The sequence below is a fragment of the Dendropsophus ebraccatus genome, chromosome 5, assembly GCF_027789765.1.
Source record: "Dendropsophus ebraccatus isolate aDenEbr1 chromosome 5, aDenEbr1.pat, whole genome shotgun sequence".
NCBI lineage: Eukaryota > Metazoa > Chordata > Amphibia > Anura > Hylidae > Dendropsophus > Dendropsophus ebraccatus.
In genome coordinates this window covers 10,722,037-10,746,038 of record NC_091458.1, presented here as the reverse complement: position 1 = coordinate 10,746,038, position 24,002 = coordinate 10,722,037, and the positions used below count along the sequence as shown (strand labels likewise).

Here is a 24,002-nt window from a genome sequence, read left to right as displayed (position 1 = left end):
ATGTGCAAAAAATTAGATTAGATTCCACTGAACCACATCTGGGGCATCTTTTCTTAATCCTTTATAAGAACTCTGGAGTGTAGTACAGTCTATGATTAATATTAAATTGGATCAACCCGTGGTTGCCCGACCTGGACACCAATGCAGCATTCTGATAGATCTTACTCCATTGTCTATCATTAATGCTTGTTTCTGTTGCATAGTAGAGTCCAGGGTCAGTGCAGGGAGATTATAGAGACAGCTTAGTTTTATTTTACCGTTAGGTCAGGGATAACATAAGGGATAGAGATACACTCACTAGGCAAAACATATTTATCCCTTACTGCGCAAGATAACTTCTTCATTTAGAATTTCTTCAATGCATGAGATCATGTGGAGAAACATAGGATGTTAACAACACTTTCAACGATACACATATTATGTGCACATATAGATGGGCAATATCTTTTTGTTAAAGATAAGATGGCAGGCACTGTCTGTACCTTTGGTACGGTCTACTTACCTAATTCTGGCCATCCTGCCTTCTTGAAACAGTGTCTTCTTGCAGTTGCGGACTTTCTGAAGGCTGTGGCTGTTTTTGGTGGGGGCCTCAACATGGCGCTCAACCCTGCTACATCCAGGGAACCTTTATAAAAATTGCCTCTTGCCTCAAAAAGAATGCTCATCTCAAATGGCTTCCCTGGTCTCCCGGGTTGGCGACCTTGGCAAACTGCATAAAAGAACACTGGTGGCCATTAGGTGCCCTATGACTTAAGTTGAGCCACCTTTTGTTTGCCAAAGCCTCATTTTCCCTATGCCATTGCTACTTTTATGAGTTTGGCAACAAGCCCGCTCTCAGGGTGCAGCGTGCCCAGTCCTTCATTCCCAACATCACCTCTTCCTCTGGGATCAAACTCTCTTTTCCTTACACAGTGCAGATACCTCCCCCTCCTACTACGAAAATCTATATATTCTCTCACCCTCCACATCATCTCCCCACCCAGAGGACCTCTGCTTTGTCACTGCCTCCTACTCTGGCCTTCCCACTCTTCCAGAGGATGCTGTTTCCTCATTGGAGGCTCCTATAACCTCTATGGAATGGGACTGGGCTATCAAAACATCCCTGTATGGCAAGGCCCCTGGCCCTGATGGGCTTACCCTAAAAATAAATCATTCGCCCCCCCCCCCTGTTCCGTAATCACTTCTTCGCGTTTAACTCCCTCTCCAGGCAATCCCCCCCCCCCTTACTCATTTCATGCCCTTATTACAGTAATACCCAAAGATGGCAAAGACACATCATTGTACTAGAACTATTGCCCCATTTGTCTGCTAAATTTAGACCTCAAATTGTTTGCCAAGATTCTAGACTCTCATCTAACCCCTCACCTCCAAGATGTCATTCGCCTTGATCAAGTCGGCTTTGTGCCTTCTCGTGAGAAGAGACAATAAGACTAGAATGATCAATCTTATACATCATGTTACTAGCTCCCCTCGTCTGCCATGTTGCTCCCCAATCGCCCTCCTTGCGGCCCCCTGGTTGCCCTCCTCTGCTCGCTATGCAGGGTCACACCTCACCCACCCTAAAAATAAGCAACACACATCTCTTCTGGCTTTATCGCACCACACCCTTCCCCTATGTTCCCTGTCCTGTACAAGCCAGCCTTCCCTTCTTGGATGGATGATCGTATTTTCCGTATCTGTTCCAAAGGCAGGTAACTTCAGAGCTAAAACATTTCTTCAAGCCTCCTCCTGGCTTTCTGTCATTTCTCAAGGATCTCTCAGATCCCGTCCCATGGGTTTTTGGAGAGCCCAACAACTTCACCACGTCCTCCTTTCTCTCCCCTCCCCTTCCTCCTTTCTCTCCCCTCCCCTTCCTCCTTTCTCTCCCCTCCCCTTCCTCCTTTCTCTCCCCTCCCCTTCCTCCTTTGCTCGTTTTCTTACTGCATTTGAGTTCCTCTGTTTGGGTGCTGGCCCTCTCTGGCATTTGCTTTCCCATCTTTATGCCATGTTGGGCTCCCCACCAGAGCAACTTAACCCCCTTACCTGGATGCGTGGGAAGGGGACCTCAGCTTCTCCCTATCTGCCGCTCAGGTTGATTATGTACATTCACCCACTCCTCATCCATCTTGCATGCAAGAGATGGGATAGAAGGTACTCTTGAGATGGTACCGTGTCCCAGTGCATATTTACTGAATCTTCCCGGATGCCTAGCCATTGTGCTGGAGTAGTTGTGGTAAAGTGAGCTCCCTTTTACACACTTTTTGGAGCTGCCCCAAACTGGTTCCTTTCTGGAGGTAGGTGTGGTGTTTAGCCTCTACCTTCACTGACTATCAGGTTCTATTTACACCAGCGTATTTTCTCCTCCACATTGCAGATATCCGATATCAGAAGACTTATCGCCACTCTTCCACCTGGTTAACGCGGCTAGATCTTGTATTCTGGCTCTATGTCGGTGCCCAGACCCCCCTGCCATTTCCATGTGGCTGCGCAGGGTTGAGGACATTAGATGTATGGAATACCTTAGGGCTCAGCTGTATGATCGCTCCTCTCGTTTCTTCTAAATATGGTACTACCGGGATCAATTCACCGACACTGCTGAATATAAATTTCTCTTTTTCTTTTGTCATTGATGTTACACAACATAATGCTACTTTTATTTTTGTTTGCACCTTACCATTTTTTTTTTTTTTTTATTTGAAAATCTTAATGAATTCAGAATTTAAAAAAAACAACAACGCATATTAGAGATTTTTCAGGAAAACCTCTATGCCTAATTTCAGAAATCCTTTGACTCACTAAAGATTTTACATACTTACCTGCTGCTTGGATCCAGAGATAGATACATTGACCTACTGTACATAAGATAGCTACTGCTATAGTGGAACATAAATCAATACATCAGAAGAATCTCCTAGGTGCATGAGCAGTATCATCATTCTGCAGCCCCGTTTCAGATTATGGAAGGGGTACAGATGCCGCATGGAGAGGAAAATAGATAATTCCTTTTGAAAAGAGTGTTCTGGAGCATTCTGGATCCATAAATTCCACCTATGGGTCTGAATCAATAATCTATTAAGATGTCTTGGAATATGAGTATCTTTGATCGTATCATTAACCTCCTATATTTCTCCTCTTTGTGAAATATGTTTAACTTTAAAGACGTTACCTTCTGCAGCAGTAATAGAGTAATGTGTTTCTGGTGATTGTTACATAATAATGCAGTGTCCCCATACCAGTACCCCATCTGCTGTAATATACAATTGTTGTGTGGTTAATGGATCTCTTACCAAATGTGTAAAGCTTTGAATGCCATAATTCTATAATGTAAAACTTGCCGTTTTTTGTCTATAAAAAGGCTAGTTCGGCATAGGCTGTAATATAAGGATGTCCAGGGGGTAACATGCTGCGCCTTTTAGTCACCAATCACATGATCTTTCATAAGACATAGAAACATAGAAGATTGCAGAAAAAGACCACTGGGTCCACCTAGTCGGCCCTTTTAGTATTTTCATTCTTATTATCTTAGGATAGATATATGTATATACCAGACATGTTTAAATTCTTTTATGGTAGATTTACCAACCACATCTGCTGGAAGTTTGTTCCAGGTATCTATTATAATAGTAATATTTTCTCACATTGCTTCTGGTCTTTCCCGCAGATAACCTCTCACTGTGTCCTCTTGTTCTTGAGTTCAGTTTTTTTTTTTTTTTTTACTAAGAACCCTTCCCTCCTGACCCTTATTTAGTCCTTTAACATACTTAAAGGTTTCAATCATGTTCCCCCTTTCCCTTGTTTCCTCCAGACTATGCAGATTCAAATCCTTAAAGTGTCACTGTCGTTAAAATTTTTATTGCAGAAATCAATAGTCCAGGCGATTTTAAGAAACTTTGTAATTGGGTTTATTAGCCGAAAAATGCATTTTTATCATGAAAAAGCAGTTTGAAGCTCTCCCCCTGTCTTCATGGTTTTCCTATTTAGAGAGAAAGTAAAGGCAGAAAAAACAGGACAACAAAGAGTTAATTTACATTCACATCCAGGGCTCTCTCTTCTGACAGGCACCATGGAGCTATCTGACCACTAATTAGGGCTCTGAATAGCTCCCCTGCTGAGCAATCCTTTGTTCTCAGCTCTCAGCTGTCCACTAATCTCCCTCCTTCCCCCTCCCCCCCTCCTCTTTATAGACCAGACAGGATCAACTGATGAAAGAGATGAAAAAACTGTCGAGATTTCCTGATTCTGAGGAGTGGACAGCAGAAAGGAGAGGAGGGGGGGGACCTGGGAAAAGGCTTTTTACATACAGATAATGGCATATTTGGCTAATAAACCCAATTACAAAGTTTCTTAAAATCGCCCAGACTATTGATTTCTGCAAACAAATTTTTAACGACAGTGACTCTTTAAGTCTTTCCTGATATGGTTTATGCCTCACACCCTCCACCATTTTTGTAGCCGTCTTTGGACCCGTTCTGTTTTATCAATGTCCTTTTTTAGATGAGGTCTCCAGAACTGGACACAGTATTCCAGATGTGGCCTCACCAGAGCTCTATACAGTGGGATCACAATCTCCTTCTTCCTACTGGTTATACCTCTAGCTATACAGCCCATACCATTATATATACAGCCCAACATACCATTATATATATATATACAGCCCAGCATACCATTATATATACAGCCCAGCATACCATTATATATATATACAGCCCAGCATACCATTATATATATATATATATATATATATATATATACAGCCCAGCATACCATTATATATACAGCCCAATATACCATTATACATATATACAACCAAGCATGTAATTTGCTTTCCCTACCTCCTGGTTGCACTGGTGACTCATTTTAAGGCTGCAAGAAATAACTATCCCGAAATCCTTCTCTTCTGAAGTCTTTTCCAACACAAAACTGCCAATATGATACTCAGATAGAGGATTTCTCCTCCCCACGTGCATTATTTTACATTTGGAAACACTGAACTTCAGTTTCCAATGTTTGGACCACTTATCTAGCAAAGCTAAATCATTTTCCATATTGCTTGCACCTCCAGGAATATTAACCCTGTTGCACACTTTTGTGTTGTCAGCAAACAGACAAACCTCCTATGTCACATACAAACATATTAAAAAGAATAGGACCCAGAACAGACCCTTGTGGCACACCACTTGTAACCAGTCTCTGCTCGGAATATTCACCATAACCATCACCCCCCTGATATCTATCCTTCAGTCAACCACAAATCCACTGAACTATCCAGGGATTAAGTCCAATTTTCTCCAACTTCTCTATCAGCTTCTGTATCAAAAGCTTTGCCGAAGTCCAGATAGGCAATATCCACAGCACCACCTCCATCCAGCACTTTTGTGACATAATCAAAGAAACCAATGAGATTAGTCTGACATGATCGGCCCACAGTAAAGCCATGCTGGTTTGGATCCATCAAATTGTTGCTTCTTAGGTGATCCATTGTCTTCTTTTTTATAAGAGTTTCCATCATTTTCACTACTACAGATGTCAGGCTTACTGGCCTGTAGTTACTGGGCTCTTCTCTATTCCCCTTCTTGTGGATTGGTATAACATTGGCCTTTCTCCAATCATCGGGGACATCTCCTGTTAGCAGGGATTGGTTATACAGATCTGGTAGGGGGGCAGCAATCATAGATCAGAGTTTTTTAAGAACCCTGGGGTGGACACCATCTGGACCCATCACCTTATTCAACTTTATACCAGCAAGTTCTTCTGCAACTTCTGAACCCATATTACTGGAGCCAATACTGTGCCCAACCAGCCTGTGATTGTGAAGGCCTCCTTCTGAAAATGTTATGTCCCACCACGGGTGTTGCTATTGGTTACACCCTTTGCAAAAGCCTTTACTTATTGTGTGTGCAAGTGGTGATGTAGTAGTGATAAAGTTTTGCTACAAGATGTCGCTATTGTAAGTATATGCACTTAGTTGCTGCACACCTGAAGTATGGAAAGGGTTATTGTCTGTTTATCTGTCATATGGATCTGTGAACCTTTGAGAGTCTCTCCTTCTATCATTTTCTTCTTTACTTCTTCTATATGCACTCTTCGCCCATTCACAGCGCACCTTATAGTAGGTGTAAATAGGAAATCATGTGGTTAGAGGAAGTGTGTGGTCCTTTGATATTGGACTTTGTAGGGGAAGGACGCAAGCTAGAATGCTCCCCACAGTGGTTCCTTCGGGCCCTGGCCCACTGCCAAGTCCCCAGTGACAGTCTTAGTCAGGTTTCTGTACAGTGAGGTAGCAAGACAAAATGCCGCTTACAGTTTCTCTTTCACTAACTCTACACAACGCTCTGCAGTGTTAAACCCTTCACAGGAGAGGACAAGTCAGAGACTATCTCAACCCACGCCGTGGACTTGGAGACTCACAGTGCAGGACAGTATCCACAAAGCCAAAGAAGGCTAGGAACTGATTCGGATAGAGCAAAGTTGCTAAGAGCCTAGGAACTCTATCTGGCAGCGCAGTTGTCAGCAGGGAATGCTCAGCATTTCGCTCATCCCAGGTAACAAGGTCTGGGGCTTTTGTCATCCACTAGGAAGGGTCCCCCGACACTGGTAGGGCAACAGGTGGTTAATTCCGGCAAGAGTCAATACGCAGGCACAAGTGTTCTCTTTTAAGTATTCTTCTATTTCTACCTCATCCTCCAACATCCCGGCAGAGCACAGTACTACTTGGGTTGGGATTCTCATGACATCCTCCTCTTTTCTCTGATTCTTTGTATCTCTCAACACGCAACTCACTCAGCATGACTGTACTATCCCTTACACTCTGATCACAGATCTGGATCCTGTATTATCAATTGTCATATCAAGTCTACCATACTCTGTCAATGCAAAGTTGTGTGTTCTGCTGCACCTAAGTACCCTCCGAGTAAACAAGATTTTATTTATAGTGAAGAGACTCTGTAATTCTTCGTTCCACACCAACACAGCACACACACTCTCCTTGGGTCATCTCCCCTTTCTGTTGGTGGCAGTACCAATAGTCCGGGTGGGTCACTACTCCACTCCGGACCACCGTGATAACAGCCCAATGGACCCCGTAGTAGCCCGGCAGGTCACTGACCACAGGGGAACAAGGTGTAACCGGCCCATTAAAATAAAAGCAGGTGTGCCACCATACCTGTGTGCCCGACCAACACTGGCGTCATGACACAACACCCTAGGGTCCGGTTACATCTCGGCCAACCACCATAGAGCTGGGGTCACACTCCACCATCTAGCAAGTAACCGGTCGCACTCCCTCCATAACACTTCGGGGGCACCACAAAAACACTGAGAAGAAGTAGCTTTTTAAATAGTCAGTGACCGCCTTATGTCCATTAATAAACGTATTCTCCCCATCACCTCAGTAACAGATTTTGCCATTTCTTGTTTTTTTGAGGCTTTAGCTGCATTTATAATCTGCTTTGCCTCCTTCTGTATAATTTTATACGTCTCTGTCAGCTACATTCCCAGTCTCCTTATACTTCCTATACGCTGCCTTTTTTCCCTTTACAATGGCCTTAAAGGGGTTATCCAGCGCTACAAAAACATGGCCACTTTCCCCCTACTGTTGTCTCCAGTTTGGGCAGGGTTTTGAAACTCAGTTCCATTGAAGTAAATGGAGCTTAATTGCAAACCACACCTGAACTGGAGACAAGAGAGGGGGAAAGTGGCCATGTTTTTGTAGCGCTGGATAACCCCTTTAACCTCTCTAGTAAACCATAATGGATTCTTCTTCCTTTTACTTTTGCTAACTTCTCGTACATGTAGTCTAGTTGCCTTTAATATGGCATTTTTTAATTCTGCCCACTGAGTTCTCGCTCCCGATGTTTTATCCCACCCTCCTAATTCTTTATCTAAATACTCCCCCATTTTCTTAAACTCTGTCTTCCTATAATCGAGTACTCTTGTTGTGGTATGGGAGTGCAGGCAGGTAGCTTGATGAGTGGAGCGCAGTTAAAACAAAGTGCTTCCCTTCACTTAGATGAGTGATTTGCTAATACTGAGGAAGTAGACTGTTAAAGGGAACCTGTCACCACGACAAAGCTATCTAATCTATTGGCATCATATTGTAGAGCAGGAAGAACGGAGCAGGTTAATATATATCTTTTGAAAGACAAATGACGCAACGATCAGCCGACATGAACCATGTCAGCTGATCGTTGCTGTCAATTCCACGGGACGATTATCGGCCGTAACGGCCGATATTGGCCGAATACTGCCGGTATCGTTCAGTGGAATAGGGCCTTTACCTTCACCTCGAGTTGCCTACTTAGATATCTACTATTGTATTGCACCAAGTACCAAAGCACTGTTATATTTTTGTATTGCACTAAAGATTTCTGGGGGGGTTTTCAAGTAAAGTTTAAAATGAATATACCATCAGATACATTCGCCTTAAGTATCACCTTTTTTTTTAACCACGGTCCGGTTTCCGTGTACAGCGCCATTCTATTGATGGGTACCCCTCTATGTCATGGCTCCATTGATTGTATTGGATTGAAAAAATGGAATGGGAACAGCAGGGTAGCATGCATGGATGCATCTAAGACTCCCAGGCCGCTGTATTAGCTGTATACTAGACCGCTATCAGACTGATGAGACCATCTAATACTGGTATATTATATTGTGTGTTAGATGGTTTCTGTGTCACACAGGACTATTGCTAGTCCTGAAAAGCAGTTTTGGGTAGCTGTAGAATAATTCTAGTAATCCTAATGTGTACTCCATTAACAAAACCTATAGTACAGTATGTATACTAGCTATATACCAGTACCAGTATCGGTATACTGCATAATACTGGTATATTGTAAGTTAGATTTATGTTTCGTTGTTGTTGTCGTCGTCACATTGTGAGATTATTAGTCCTACTAGTACTTTTGGGTGTTTGTTAACTAGTCTGTTAAAACTAAGCCCCGTCCCTGCTCTGTCCCTGCTCCAGCAGCTCTTTATCTCAGCTAACAGATCCCAAGTGTATCAAGCATCAGGTGACCTGAGTCTATGTACACCTAAGTCACATGATGAAACGAATGGAGTCGTGGATCTGCTGAACAACCATTAGCGATGGCATAACCGAACCAGGGAGCGGAGTCTAAGCGGCCGCTGGCCTTCACCACAAGGCGGGATGGACTTGCTGCGGCAGGCGACCCTCAGGCCGCTACCTTTGGCTAGGCTTGCTAACGGCGGCAGGCGAGGTGTAGCTGGGGACATGTGGGTAGACAACAGGACAGCAGCAGGGCTCACGGCTAGAAGCACGAACAGCAAGAACAATGACAGGAACAACGGGAGCTGGAGCCACACACTAAGGGAAGCAGAGGCACCAACTAGAAAGGTCAGGAAAGTTGTCCATTTATAGGGGAGGTGATTGGTGGAACTACGAATTAGGGACGTACTGTCCCTTTAAATTGAAGCAGAGAGGGCGCACACGTTCCGGAGAGAGCGGGCAGGGGCAGCAGAGGAGGACACTGAACAGCCACGGCCAGGGGTGACAGCCCAGCCACGGCAGGAGGTGAGAGGGGACCGGGGGTCAGTAGCCACAGCGAGCTACGGCCACCGCTGTAACATGCTAGACCAGCAGCCAACATGCCTATAGCATTGCAGGATGGGCGAGCCCCTTCCCTGTCAGTTTATTGTATAATTTAGGCCACCACACGTGGGGAGGAGACTTGTAATTCTACACAAGTACCACGCGGTACTTTTGAACATCTCTACTGTTGAGCATGTACACTTCCTGGGGAAAAGACCGGGCCCTTTCAGGAGATATCTGACCCATGTGGTAATTCTGACTATATCAGGTATAGCTTACTATGAAACAAGAAGAAATGAACGCCCTTAGTCCTTCTAGGCCACAGATATTGGAAAGAGTACATCAGGTGTATCAGGTACATTACTTTTAGATTTCTACATCAACAAACTGGTGCCTGTGCAGCAGTCCCTGTTTGAAACCGCGGCCCGGTTCCTGTGAACGGCGCCAGCCTATTCCCGGGCACCGGCCCAGCCTGAAGCACTGGAGGTGGGCCCACTCGCCCGCAGTGTAACGTTCTGCCTTCCTCTCTGCTACGTGGCTCCATTAGAATCAATGGAGCTGTGTCACAGTGGGGAGGGGGTTTCATCACACTAGGGGCGAGCCCACCTCCAGTGCTTCAAGCCGGGCCAATGCTTGGGAATAGACCAGCGCCTTTCATCGGAACTGGGCCACGGCTCAAAAAAGGACCAGTGCCAGTCTATTGATGTAAAAAGTGATGTACTTGATGGCTGCATGGACCCCCAGAGATGGTCAATTACAGTCTGTTTGGTCAGCAGCTGTCACTGCCATTTTATAGTTTATTCCCTCCATTTCCCATCTATGCCGACCAAATGTACACTACATTTTATAACAATCAGATATTGGCACAGTAGTAGTAGGATAACTTCCATAAGAAAGTCCCTGGGGACCATTATAATCACTTCCAGTTACTATTAGTTATTTTAGGAGCAGTCACCAATTCTCGATTAACCCCTGAGGAAGAAACATATGACACATATAGTTATTATTACCGCAAACAACAAGAAGGTGAGCGCCATTACAGGAGACGCAGATGCTAGACACGGTCTAATAATTCCTAATAGGTTTATAACCACAATTAATATCCCTTCAATTTAGCACAAGAGGGTATAAATAGCCATGTAAGACACCGACAAGACGTTTTTTTCTTTAAGGCGAGAAGATCCCAACAGCGACAAACTAATCCTCCACATACAGACCCAGTAGTCACCTATTATTACTAGTGATTTTAGTCTTCAAGACCTTCTTTCTGCTATGGGAGTCAATATATACGAGGTAAGAGTCACTTACATCCACACAAGGAGATTATAGGGGGGGGGGGGATTATTTCATGGTAATTAACTTCCTTGGTGGTCTAAAGCAGTAAAGGAGTTAATGCAGTGAAGGGGTAAAAGTTTTTTTAAATGACAGGGCCACTTTAATTCTCTCCATGGCAGTACCTTAGGCCTACCCATATATACACACAGTGTCGGACTGGAGTGCCTTGGGCCCACCAGGGGAAATCATTCTTGGGGCCCACCCTTCTGCCCCAACCATCACTACACCACAACCATCACTACCATATTGTTACTGACCAAATCCAGTATACTGAGACCAATAAAACACAGTACCGGATTACAAGTGACAAATAGCACCACCATATACTAACCACACATACTGACTAATACCATCACATACTGACTAACACCACCACATACTGACTAACACCACCACCGCTACTGACTAATGCTCTGTACACAGATCACTATCACCTCATCCAGTCATATAGACGTAGCCCAAGCCCTACACAGCTCTGTACACCATATACATTACACTGCAGTTATATCAGGAGACTCACATTATGAGACTTCTCCCAGCCACAAATCCACAGAATCTGCCAGAGAAAGATATTAGGCTCCTCACTCCTCACCATCCTCATCTCTATACAAACTGCCCATCTGTAATGACCCCTATATCCCCCTCATGTTGTCCATCCACCTACTGTATAGCCCCCTCATGTTGTCCGTCCACCTATAGCCCCCTTATCTTGTCCATCCCCCTATAGCCGCCTTATCTTGTCCATCCCCCTATAGCCCCTTCATGTTGTCCATTCTCCCCATATAGCCCCCTTATATTGTCCATTACCCCCATATAGCCCCCTTATGTTGTCCATCCCCCCTATAGCCCCCTCATGTTGTCCATCTCCCCACATAGCCCCCTTATGTTGCCCATTACCCCCACATAGCCCTCTTATCTTACATAGTTACATAGTTACATAGTTACATAGTTAATACGGTTGAAAAAAGACACATGTCCATCAAGTTCAACCAAGGAGGGGATGGATACAGGGAAGGGGGAGGGGTGATAGGTTCTATACATATGCATTTATATTATTTTGGTCTAGAAACCTGTCTAGCCCTGTTTTGAAGCCCTCTACTGTTTTTGCTGTGACCAGATCCTGTGGTAGACTGTTCCACAGATTCACAGTTCTCACGGTAAAGAAGGCTTGTCGCCTCCGGAGATTGAACCTTTTTTTCTCCAGGCGGAGGCAATGCCCTCTTGTCCTTTGAGGGGGTTTTACCTGGAACATCTTTTCCCCATATCTCTTGTAGGGGCCATTTATATATTTAAATAAGTTAATCATATCTCCCCTTAAGCGTCTCTTCTCCAGACTAAACAAATGTAATTCTTTTAATCTCTCCTCATAACTAAGATGCTCCATTCCCCTTATTAGTTTAGTTGCCCGTCTTTGTACCCTCTCCAGCTCTAGAACATCTTTTTTATGAATCGGGTTCCAAAACTGGACGGCATACTCCAGATGAGGCCGCACCAAAGCTTTATAAAGCGGTAATATTATATCCCTGTCCCGAGAGTCCATGCCTGTTTTAATGCATGACAATATCCTGCTGGCCTTAGAAGCAGCTGACTGACATTGTGTGCTGTTCTGTAGTCTATTATCTACAAGTACACCCAGATCCTTCTCCATCAGTGACTCTCCCAGAATAACTCCCCCCAGGACATATGATGCATGTGGGTTATTAGTACCCAGGTGCATAACTTTACATTTATCCACATTGAACCTCATTTGCCAAGTGGACGCCCAAACACTCAGTGTGTCTAAGTCATCCTGTAACATCTGCACATCCTCCATAGACTGTACTGTACTACAAAGCTTGGTGTCATCTGCAAAGATAGAAACATTGCTGTTAATTCCATTCTCAATATCATTAATAAACAAGTTAAACAGAAGAGGGCCCAGTACTGACCCTTGGGGTACACCACTTATTACCGGGGACCATTCGGAGTAGGAATCATTGACCACCACTCTCTGGGTACGATTATTAAGCCAGTTTTCAATCCAGTTACACATTAAATTTTCCAAACCAATAGACTTTAACTTACCCATCAGACGTCCATGAGGAACTGTGTCAAACGCTTTTGCAAAATCCAGGTACACTATATCCACAGCCGCGCCGCCATCCAGGCTTCTACTTACCTCTTCATAGAAACATATTAGGTTGGTTTGACAGCTTCTGTCCTTAGTAAAACCATGCTGGTTATCACTTATAATACTATTAGCCACTACATATTCCTGGATGTAGTCCCTTATAAGCCCCTCAAATAGTTTCCCCACAATGGACGTTAAGCTTACGGGTCTATAGTTACCTGGGGAAGTTCGAGAGCCCTTTTTGAAGATCGGCATTACATTTGCCTTACGCCAGTCCCTCGGCACAATACCAGTAAGCAAAGAATCACGGAATATTTCATACAAGGGTAGTGAAATTACAGAACTGAGTTCCCTAAGAACTCTGGGGTGCAATCCATCAGGCCCTGGAGCTTTGGTTACATTGAGTTTGTTTAATTTATCTTGGACCATATCTATAGTAAACCAGTTCAGTACATTACATGTGTTAGCAGCACTGGCCCCACCCACCTCAGTACTGGCCCCACCCACCACAGCTCCATCCTCTTTTGTATATACAGAACTGAAGAACCCATTAAGTAACTCAGCTTTCTCCTGATCCCCTGTTATTAACTCCCCGTCGCCATTATTTAGGGGTCCTATATGCTCTGACCTTGGTTTTTTTGCATTAATATATTTGAAGAATTTTTTGGGGTTTCTTTTGCTTTCTATAGCTACCTGCCTTTCATTGTGAATTTTTGCTGCTTTTATTACATTTTTACAGGTTTTGTTGACTTCTTTGTAATGTTTAAATGCTACAGCTGACCCCTCTGATTTATATTTTTTGAATGCCCCTTTTTTCTCATTTATAGCTTTTCTAACCTCGGTTGTAAGCCATGTGGGATTGGATTTTAACCGTTTATATTTGTTACCCATAGGAATATATTTGGCAGTACAGTTATTTAATGTGGATTTGAAGATTTCCCATTTATTAGCTGTATCCGTATGTGACAGCAGCCGCTCCCAGTCTATGCCCTGAAGTTCTGCCCTTAACCCAGGAAAATTGGCCCTTTTAAAATTAAGAGTTTTTGCCCTCCCAACATGTTTTTCTTTTCTACACTTTAAGCTAAAAGTCACTATATTGTGGTCACTATTACCCAGGTGTTCATGGACAGTGACATCCCCAACCAGCTCAGCGTTGTTAGAAATAACCAGATCCAACAAGGCATCACTTCTAGTTGGCTCCTCCACAAACTGGCCCAGAAAATTATCCTGCAGGAGGTTAAGAAATTCCCTCCCCTTTGTGGTTTTAGCTGAACCGTGACCCCAATCTATATCTGGGTAGTTGAGGTCCCCCATTATCACTACTGTTCCCTCCCGGGCAGCCCACTCTATTTGTCTATTCAACTGGCCATCTACCTCCTCAGTAATGTTGGGAGGTCTATAGATTACACCAAGAATAATTTTTTCACTCTTTACCTCCTTCTGTAGTTCTACCCATAATGCTTCCACATCATCACAGTCATCTCCCACTATTGCATCTTTTACACTCACTTTAATATCATTTCTGACATACAGACATACTCCTCCTCCCCTTCTGCCCATCCGGTCCCTTCTGAACAACGTAAATCCCTGAATATTGACAGCCCAGTCATGTGAGGAGTCCAGCCATGTCTCAGTCACACCAACCACATCAATGGACTCCTCCAGAACCAAGGCCTCCAGCTCCCCCATCTTGCTGGCTAGACTTCTGGCATTAGTAACCATACACTTTATATTACCATCGAGTTTAACCGCTTCATTATAAGAAATAGGATTTATTACAGTACTGTGGCTACAATCATCCTCACTGTTCATCCGCAACATATGGATCTCCCTATGCACTGCTCTTATCCTCCCCCCACAGGACCCTTCTCCTCCCTCCTCATTGTTCTGTCCCCTCTCTAACCTATCTGCCACTACATTACATACTTCATTGTCCTCCCTCCACATCCCTAGTTTAAAAACCCCTCCACCCCTTCTAGGATTCTCTCCCCCAGCACAGCGGACCCCCTTCCATTAAGGTGCAAATTATCTGCGGAAAACAGATTGTACCCCAATGAAAAGTCAGCCCAGTGCTCTAAAAACCCAAACCCTTCTCCTCTACACCATGACTTGAGCCATGCATTTAACTCCCTTATAGCCCCCCTTATGTTGTCCATCCCCCCTATAGCCCCCAGTGCTGTCCATTTCCCCCCTATAGCCCCCCTCATGTTTCCATCTCCCCCTATAGCCCCCTTATATTGTCCATCTCCCCCCATAGCCCCCTCATGTTGCCCATCTCCCCCCTATAGCTCCCTCATGTTGTCCATTCCCCCTATAGCCCCCTCATGTTGTCCCTCTCCCCCCTATAGCCCCTCATGTTGTCCATTCCCCCCATAGCTCCCCTCATGTTGTCCCTCTCCCCCCTATAGCCCCTCATGTTGTCCATCATGTTGTCCCTCTCCCCCCTATAGCCCCTCATGTTGTCCATCATGTTGTCCATCTCCCCCCTATAGCCCCCCATGTTGTCCATTCCCCCCTATAGCCCCTCATGTTGTCCGCCTCCCCCATGTTGTCCTTTCCCCTATAGCACCCCTCATGTTTTCCATCTCCCCCCTATAGCCCCCTCATGTTGTCCATTCCCCCTATAGCCCTCTTATATTGTCCATCTCCCCTTATAGCCCCCACATGTTGTCCATCTCCCCTATAGCCCCCCTCATGTTGTCCATTCCCCCTATAGCCCCCTTATATTGTCCATCTCCCCTTATAGCCCCCTCATGTTGTCCATCTCCCCCTATAGCCCCCTCATGTTGTCTATTCCCCCTATAGCCCCCTTATATTGTCCATCTCCCCCCATAGCCCCCTCATGTTGCCCAGCTCCCCCATGTTGTCCATTCCCCCCATAGCCCCTTCTTGTTGTCCATCTCCCCCCATAGCCCCCTCATGTTGTCCATCTCCACCCATAGCCCCCTCATGTTGTCCATCTCCACCCATAGCCCCCTCATGTTGTCCATCTCCCCCCATAGCCCCCTCATGTTTTCCATCTGCCCCCATAGCCCCCCTCATGTTGTCCATCTGCCCCCATAGCCCCCTCATGTTGTCCATCTGCCCCCATAGCCCCCCTCATGTTGTCCATCTGCCCCCATAGCCCTTTCATGTTTTCCATCGCCCCCATAGCCCCCTCATGTTGTCCATCTGCCCCCATAGCTCCCCTCATGTTGTCCATTTGCCCCCATAGCCCCCTCTTGTTGTCCATCTGCCCCCTATAGCCGCCAGTGCTGTCCCCTATGATAAAAAAACAAACAAAACACAACTCACCTGTCACCACGCTCCCCCGACGGTCGCGGGTCTCTTCTCTCTTCCCCGACAGACGAGAAGCTCATGGTCCCAGGCAGCGTCATCACCACTGAGCTCCATGCGCGCCGCAGCGGCTGGGACTTCCGGTATGCGCTACGTGAACCGGAAGTCCTAGCTGCCGCACTGCGCACAGAGCTCAGTGGTGATGACGCTTGCCCGGGACCAGGAGCTTCTCGGCTGTCGGTGGCGAAGGCGGGGACGGCACTCTTGTGATTGCAAGCAAGAAGCTGCTTGCAGTCACAAGATTGATTGACAGAGCGGGAAGCCTATGGCTTCTCGCTCTGTCAATCGGAACACTACTACATTTAACTGGAAGCGATCGTTGCGATCACTTCCAGTTAAAAGGGAAGGTGCAGCAATCGGCGGCTGAGTGGGCCCCCCAGGAGCACGGGGGGCCCCGCTGGGCTTACTAGGTTGAGACCACATTGATGTGGTCTCCAGCCCTGTGTCCCCTGACTGGGGGCGGGGCCTACTCCTGCTCGGGGCCCACAGGGCAAATACCCGGTCCCCCGGTGGCCCAGTCCGACACTGTATACACAGCTCTGCCGCATGCACAAGACACACCCAGCTCTGCTACATAAACATACCCACAGACATCCACTGTACTACTACATTACTATACAGGCACATACTGTACCCCTGCTGTAAAAAAAAGAGTGCAACAGCAACCTGCAATTGCTAAGACATACTATATACATAATACGGATATTAAAGATACATAATACGGATATTAAAGAGTGATAAAACCACTATCGAAAATTTAGAAAAAATTGGGTTCTTAGCAAACCATTTGATTAATTAGAATCTTACCACATTAAGGTGACCTCAAGGAGATGGTCCTACACTGACACAGGTCTCTCTTGGGCTAATACAAACTGGTTCTTACACACTGGGCATGCAGGAACCATATAGTCTCTGCTTAGAACAACCCCAGGAAATGGGTGGAGTGCACGGCCAAATGGAGGTATCCACTACCTCCACATATAGAACAGAAAAAAAATGGCCAGAACAACTGTATCTTACTCATTTGGTTTTTTTTCTATACTTACCTCAGCTAAATCACCCTACACCTTGGCAATATCACCATACACAAACAGCTCTGCTACTTCCAGACAGACACACCTCTGCTACATCACCAAACACAAACAGCTCTGCTACATCACCATATGCAAACAGCTCTGCTACGTCCAGACAGACACACCTCTGCTACATCACCGAACACAAACAGCTCTGCTACGTCCAGACAGACACAACTCTGCTACATCACCATACGCAAACAGCACTGTTACATATAGGCAGACACACAAATGTTATACAGATTTTCGTGACTTACAGTATCAACAGGGAGCCCTTCTCCCAGTCATATGACTAATCACATGACTGTGACATCATTAAAGGTCCTGCAGGTCCTTCAGCTCCCGTTCTTGGTAAGTTGCTGCGGTGCGTCTACATTTAGCAATCTAGAGGTCAGGGGCCTAACTACCACTGTAGCGGCTGCTATGGGGACCACCATATCAGGGGACCCTATTGCCTGCTCTTGCAATGCGCTGAGCCCCCTGAGCTGTCATAATTTGGAGCACCAGGTGGCCGAGCGGGGCCTCTGGGATTCTGCAAATGTCCCTTTAACTGCAAGCACTCCTGATGAACGCTTGCAGTTATGACTAGATTTGACAGCTAAGTGGTCAGTCAGGATAGAAGGGGGGGGGGGGGGCAATCAAAAGTTTGCCATGGGGCCCAGATATTTCTAGTTACGCCCCTGCTGGAGGTGATGAACATCACTTCTAGATTACTCTCCTGCCCGATGCTGATCTCACTGATCAGGGTTTAGCAAGAGAAGGTGCTGTTGCCTGGGTTGCTGGAACTGGTGTAAGAGCTGATGGGTTCTGGTGTTTTGGAGGCTACTTGTCACGGTGGCCAGGAGTGGTAACACCCACCACCAGACACACGGCAACCAGACCTTGGTTAAAGCTACTGTGAAGTGCGAGTGTGGGTGCAAGTCCGGCAGTAAAGATGACAGAGTCCCACTTTAAACAGAGTCCAAACTTTACTTATAGAAGGTATCTTTGGTGCAAAAATATTAACAAAGTGCTCAAGTACTTAGTGCAAAAATCAACAGTAACAATAGAAACAGGCAAATAGGTCAGTTGATAGCGAAGGCCAACCCCGCATAGCGGAAGAAAGCAGGAAAGAGGGACCCCAGAATGGCCCCACAACCCCACTGTCAAAGGACCAAACCCCAAGGCTCCCCCCACTCCGTAGGCGCCGCCGGCACAGAAGGCAGTCAGGTAGACAGACCTTCAGCTGTATATGTGGAACATGAGTACCACCAAAGCAGATGGCAAACCAGGTAGTGCCACTATGGACAGGCAAGAAAATCCTTAGCTTTCTATATGATACATAAGGTCAAACATAGGCTGGGTAACAGTTGGCTGTGGGGCAATGCTAGAGGGCCTGGCAGATAAGAAATCTAACAGATCCATGTACACTTATTATTGGACATCACAGAAACTCATATTTTCTACTAATGCTTGGTTGGCTCATCGAGTAACCTCACCAAAAATATTAATATACCAAGGAAAAAACCTTACTCCACCCATGCATTCAACAAACATCTTCTCAGAATTAAAAATGTAAGAACATAAGTTACCATTTAAGTAGTCATCAACCTCAAAATAACGTCCCAAGGCAGACTCTACAAGTGGGACGGTGGCCAAAGCAATTCAGAGGCCCAAACTTACTTGTAGTCTCCCACCACCTTTTCTCCAATCACTTTTTGTTAACATTTCCCATTTAATTGTATGAAGCAGGTGGATGAGGATTACCCCCGCCTAGTAGTTTCTCCTAATCTGACCATTACTCTTGTAACTGAATTCATCATCTTTGGCTTCCCGAGTCTTCAGAGGTTTCAGCTTGTGCTGTTCTGTGCATTCCTTCTTATCTACCTGTTCACCATCACTGGGAATGGAAGCATCTTCTTCTTGGTGGTACTTGACCCCCGGTTGCATACTCCCATGTATTTCTTTGTAGGTAATTTGTCTTTACTTGATTTGAGCTACGCAACGGTAACTGTACCCAAGATGTTGGCCAAATTCTCCATGAACCTTGACACCATTTCTTATACGGCCTGCTTTGCTCAGATGTATATTTTTGAGTCTTTAGTAGTTACAGAGTGTTTATTACTGACAGTAATGGCTTATGACCGATATGTCGCCATATGTTCTCCTCTACATTACCCAAACATCATGACTAAGAGACTCTATCTGCTGTTGATGGTTATAGTATGGTCTAGTGGTTTTGCTGTTACGGCCACAGTCTTAATCTTAGCCTTGAAGTTACCATTTTGTGGCCCTAATATCATTTATCATTACTACTGTGACCATCCACCATTGTTGCAGCTGGCTTGTTCTGACACCTCCTTAAATGTAGTGGTCGGCTCCACGATTGGGGCATCAGTTCTTCTAATAACACTGACTCTTGTGGTCGTTTCTTACATTAAAATCATATTAACTATCCTCAAAATGGATTCCAAAGGACGCAAGAAGACGTTCTCCACATGCGGCTCACACTTTGCGGTGGTCAGTATCTTCTACTTGCCACTAATCTTCATGTATATCCGACCAAAGGCCTCCTACTCCTCAGATGTGGACTCTCTGGTGGCCCTGCTATACACAGTATTAACACCTATGATGAATCCGGTTATATACAGCCTCAGGAACAAGGACATTATAGAGGCTTTCAAGAAGAAAATCCACTTTGTAACCAAAGAATAGCAAAGGCTTATTAAAGTCTGTGTCAATTATTAATAAATATGTTATATTTATTACCAAATGGCCAATGAATCCACCTATATTACTCTTTGGGTCTACAGATAAGGTCTCACAATCTAGAAATTCTGATTATCCAGCATTGGTTCTTAACTAGAATGGATATATAAGCAGAAAAACACCTTATATCCACGGCCAATTCTTGACTTATTATGGGTTTTGAGTTGTACCAATATGTAATTTGGCACCCATATATGTCTATGTACAAGTATTAACTTTAATTTTTATACATAATCCAATAAAAGAAGAAAAAAAAAAAAACAGAAGTCATGTTATAAAAGTGTCCTCCTTAAGTCATTATATCCATGGGAGTGTTAAGTATAGCATACCCATCCTGCTATCTCATCTTCTGTGTTCTAAATACTGAGGCATTGGCTAGGCATTCCTCTCTTAGTCTTATCTTGATTGCTTATGTCTAGATTAGGGATGAGCGAACCGAACCGTTACGAACCAGTTTCATTACGAACTTTGGAGAAAGTTCGTTACGAATCTGGTAAAAATAACAACGGCGACGCAAAATTGTACTTTTGTCACAGAATAGACCAGGATACAAGGAATTATTACTCCTATAATCCATTGTATCCTGGTTTTCTGTGAATATCAAGATGTGTTGTCACCCCTGTTAGGGTGAGACCTTAAATGAGTCTCCTCAGATATACCTGGGTGCTACCTAATCAAAATGTAACGAGACAGCTGTCTGTGAGTATCAACCAAGACACATGAAAGCAACTTCAGTGTTCAAGCTTATCGAATTTATTAAGTGAAATAATTCATATCTTTACAATCAGGTTAAAAAAATAGAAGAACCCCGTTTAGCTGCAACAACAAAAAGTTAAAAAGAAAGTAACATGTCTGTTAGTGCCCATTGGGTCAACATTCCCCCAGAAGACCACCATAAAGTTAGCCCATTCTTGCCACTGTCACTTCCTCTGTGCTTTAGGGGGCCAGTTCTGCACAAGTTCTGCCTCCACTAGCTTGCAACTGTCCACCGCTCTGACTGCAGTCCAACCTGCCCCGGTGTCTTACCAACTATGTCAGGCCCGGCGCTCTCAGGCTGTCCTCCATTTTGTGAGTCTGGGTGAACAAAGCCACAGTGGGCAGGAGCTCCTCCGGACCATCAGGTAGGAGATATATGAATGGCCTAGCCAAGGTCAACTAACGGTGGGAAGTGTTGTAGCCCACAAAGGGAGGAACCTTTTCTCTTCAGTGCAGCAGGGAGTCATACACCTTGTATGGCACATGTGATAAACCTCATAGTGCACAGGTTTCTTCAAACATGTTGTGCCAATTGTTGATCCGTTTTGAGGACGCAACTCTGTGAGCAGGCATCAAGGACATCATCCCACTCGTCCGTATTCTGGAAAGTGCGGTAACCAACATCATCAGTAAGGAATCCCAGGTCACCACTCCAAGGCTGACCATCCTCCTCCATGAATAGTCTGTTCTCAATCATACTGGCCTGGGTGCAATCAGGTACTGCCTCCTCCTCCTCCTCAAATAGTCTGTTCTCAATCATACTGGCCTGGGTGCAATCAAGTGGTGCCGCCTCCTCCAATAGTCTCTTTTCAACCATACTGGGCTGTTTGCAGTCAAGTGCTACTGTCTCCTCCTCCCCCTCCTCCACACTGGGTCCAATACAGTACTATTACTACTGCTGGTTCCACTGTCAAATGTCTGTTTTCCCCCCTACTGGGTCCAAGGAACTTTGTGTCCTATGTCCCGTGTAATCACTTACACCTTGGCTAATTTTTTTTCACTATTTTTGCACTTTGATGATTTTCCACTTTTTTCATTGTAATAGCAACTGCAACTAAATGGAACTATACCCTATCAGACTCCCACTATTGTAGCTGCAATTATTCAGCTGTTATAGCAAGGTTCGTTTTAGGTTTGGTTCTTATGAATCCGAACTTCACGAAAGTTCGCCGGATCGAACCGAACCAAACTTTTCAAAAGTTTGCTCATCCCTAGTCTAGATGTTTTAGTGGAGTTTTTTTTCTTAGCTTAGTTTTGTGTTTCTCAGTTAGATCACGTCCTGGTCCTGTGTTCCTTTTCTTGTCTTTGTTCCCTGATTCTGCTATTTAGAATTCATAGATTGTCTTGTAAATTTTGTCTGGAAACTTTCAGTATTTCTGGTGATCAGGGGCGTTGATAGGATCCTAAAACATCCGGGGCACAGGCCCTCTGAGTGCCGTCATAAGCGGTTAGTGAAGGAGCCCATTGCAGAAGCTAGTAACCCCAATGACCGCTCTATTAGCCCAGCTCTATTGCCACTTATAATGACTGTGGCTGCCAAGGCAAACACCATTGCCCAGGCAACACTCCCACAGCTCCCCCAGTATTTACCAACCTTTTCTACATCAGGGAACTCCTACCAGATAACGTTCTAAAAATGCAAAAACCTCATTCAGTGACTCACAGGTGACGTCTTCTTTGATCTGAGATGTTCTCTTTCCCTTTTCCTCTCCATCCGGCCCGGACCACCATGATGATTTCTTCCAGCTGCAATTCATCTCTTCAGAACCTGTCAGACAAATATCTAATGCTGCGTTTACACGTAACGATTATTGGCCCGATCGCATGATTACCGATGTCGAATTTACGATTTTTTTTTATAACAATCAGCATTTAGATGGTACGATATATCGAACGAAAATTCGCACTGCGATCGTTTTGCGATCGTTTAAGCCTATCTCACACATTGGTTAAATCGGCGAAAGACTGTTCACACGGAACGATTTGCGAGTTTTTTTGCGTACGATGAACGACGATTTGATGACCTGATGAAAGATCAAAATGTACGATTTATCGTGCGTCGTTCGATCGTTCGCTGCGTTTACACGTACGATTATCGTTCGAATTCGACCGTTATCGCGCAAATTCGCACGATAATCGTTACGTGTAAACGCAGCATTAGGCTCCACACTTTTCCTTCAACTTCCTTACCTTTTCCCCTCCTATAGGCTCCTATACAGTAGTAATTCCACTGCTTAGTGTTTGTGAGTAAGTAGGTAAGTGTGTTGCCCCCTGTATGTAGGCTCTCTTGCTGTGCCCCCATATACTAATAATGTCCAGTGTTGTGCCCCAAAGCAATAATGACTCCTGCTGTGTTACCCCACATGGTAAAATATCCCCTACTGTGCACCGTCATATAGTAATAATGCCCCTGCTGTGCCCCATAAAGTAATAATGCCCCCTGCTGTGCCTCCATATAGTAATAATGCACAAGCCTAAAGGACAGATATGGCTGCACATCGCACCCATGGTTGACATGAAAGCCTGTTCAGCTACATTAAAAACCAACATCAGAAGTTAGTATATAATTTGATCAAACCATATTGCCTTATGTACCACGTGTAGGTCTCTGATACACGAGTCCCTAACCAAACAACACTGTGGTAATAAGTGGCCGCAAACCCCCGCAAAGCGTGCGCAAGCAGGGAAGGGGGACCACGGAATGGCCCTGCAGCCCTAACGCCACAGGACCAAACCACAAGGGCCCTGTGTACATATGGTAAGTACCTCCTTTGATTCTCCCATTCTACCTGCAGGAGCAATAGTGAGAGGTAACAGCTTGTTTACACTTGTGTTGCTTGGTGGTAGCTTCCTCTGCCAGCGGTGCCTGTGGGGTTTGGGGGGGCCTTGGGTTTTGGTCCTGTGGCATTGGGGTTGCAGGGCCATTTGTGGCCCCCCTTCCCTGCTTGCTCACGCTTTGCGGCCACTGACCGGCACAGGGTTGTTTGGTTAGGGACTCATGTGTATCAGGGACCTGCACATTGATACATGAGGCAATATGGTTTGATAAAATGATATACTAACTTCTGATGTTGGTTTTTAATGTAGCTGAACAAGCTTTCGTGTCAACCATGGG

The 24,002-nt window shown here is 45.1% G+C and overlaps 1 protein-coding gene across 1 annotated transcript in view; it reads left to right on the top strand.

The window, feature by feature from the left end:
- LOC138794020 (olfactory receptor 6N1-like) overlaps window positions 1–24,002 on the top strand; it is a 29,454-nt gene that overhangs the window by 1,384 nt on the left and 4,068 nt on the right. Inside the window, exons 2-4 of the mRNA XM_069972786.1 lie at window positions 19,115–20,062; window positions 20,551–20,608; window positions 22,259–22,446. Of these exons, the coding sequence (XP_069828887.1) occupies window positions 19,115–20,062; window positions 20,551–20,608; window positions 22,259–22,446 (1,194 nt within the window). The remainder of the gene's footprint in view (window positions 1–19,114; window positions 20,063–20,550; window positions 20,609–22,258; window positions 22,447–24,002) is intronic.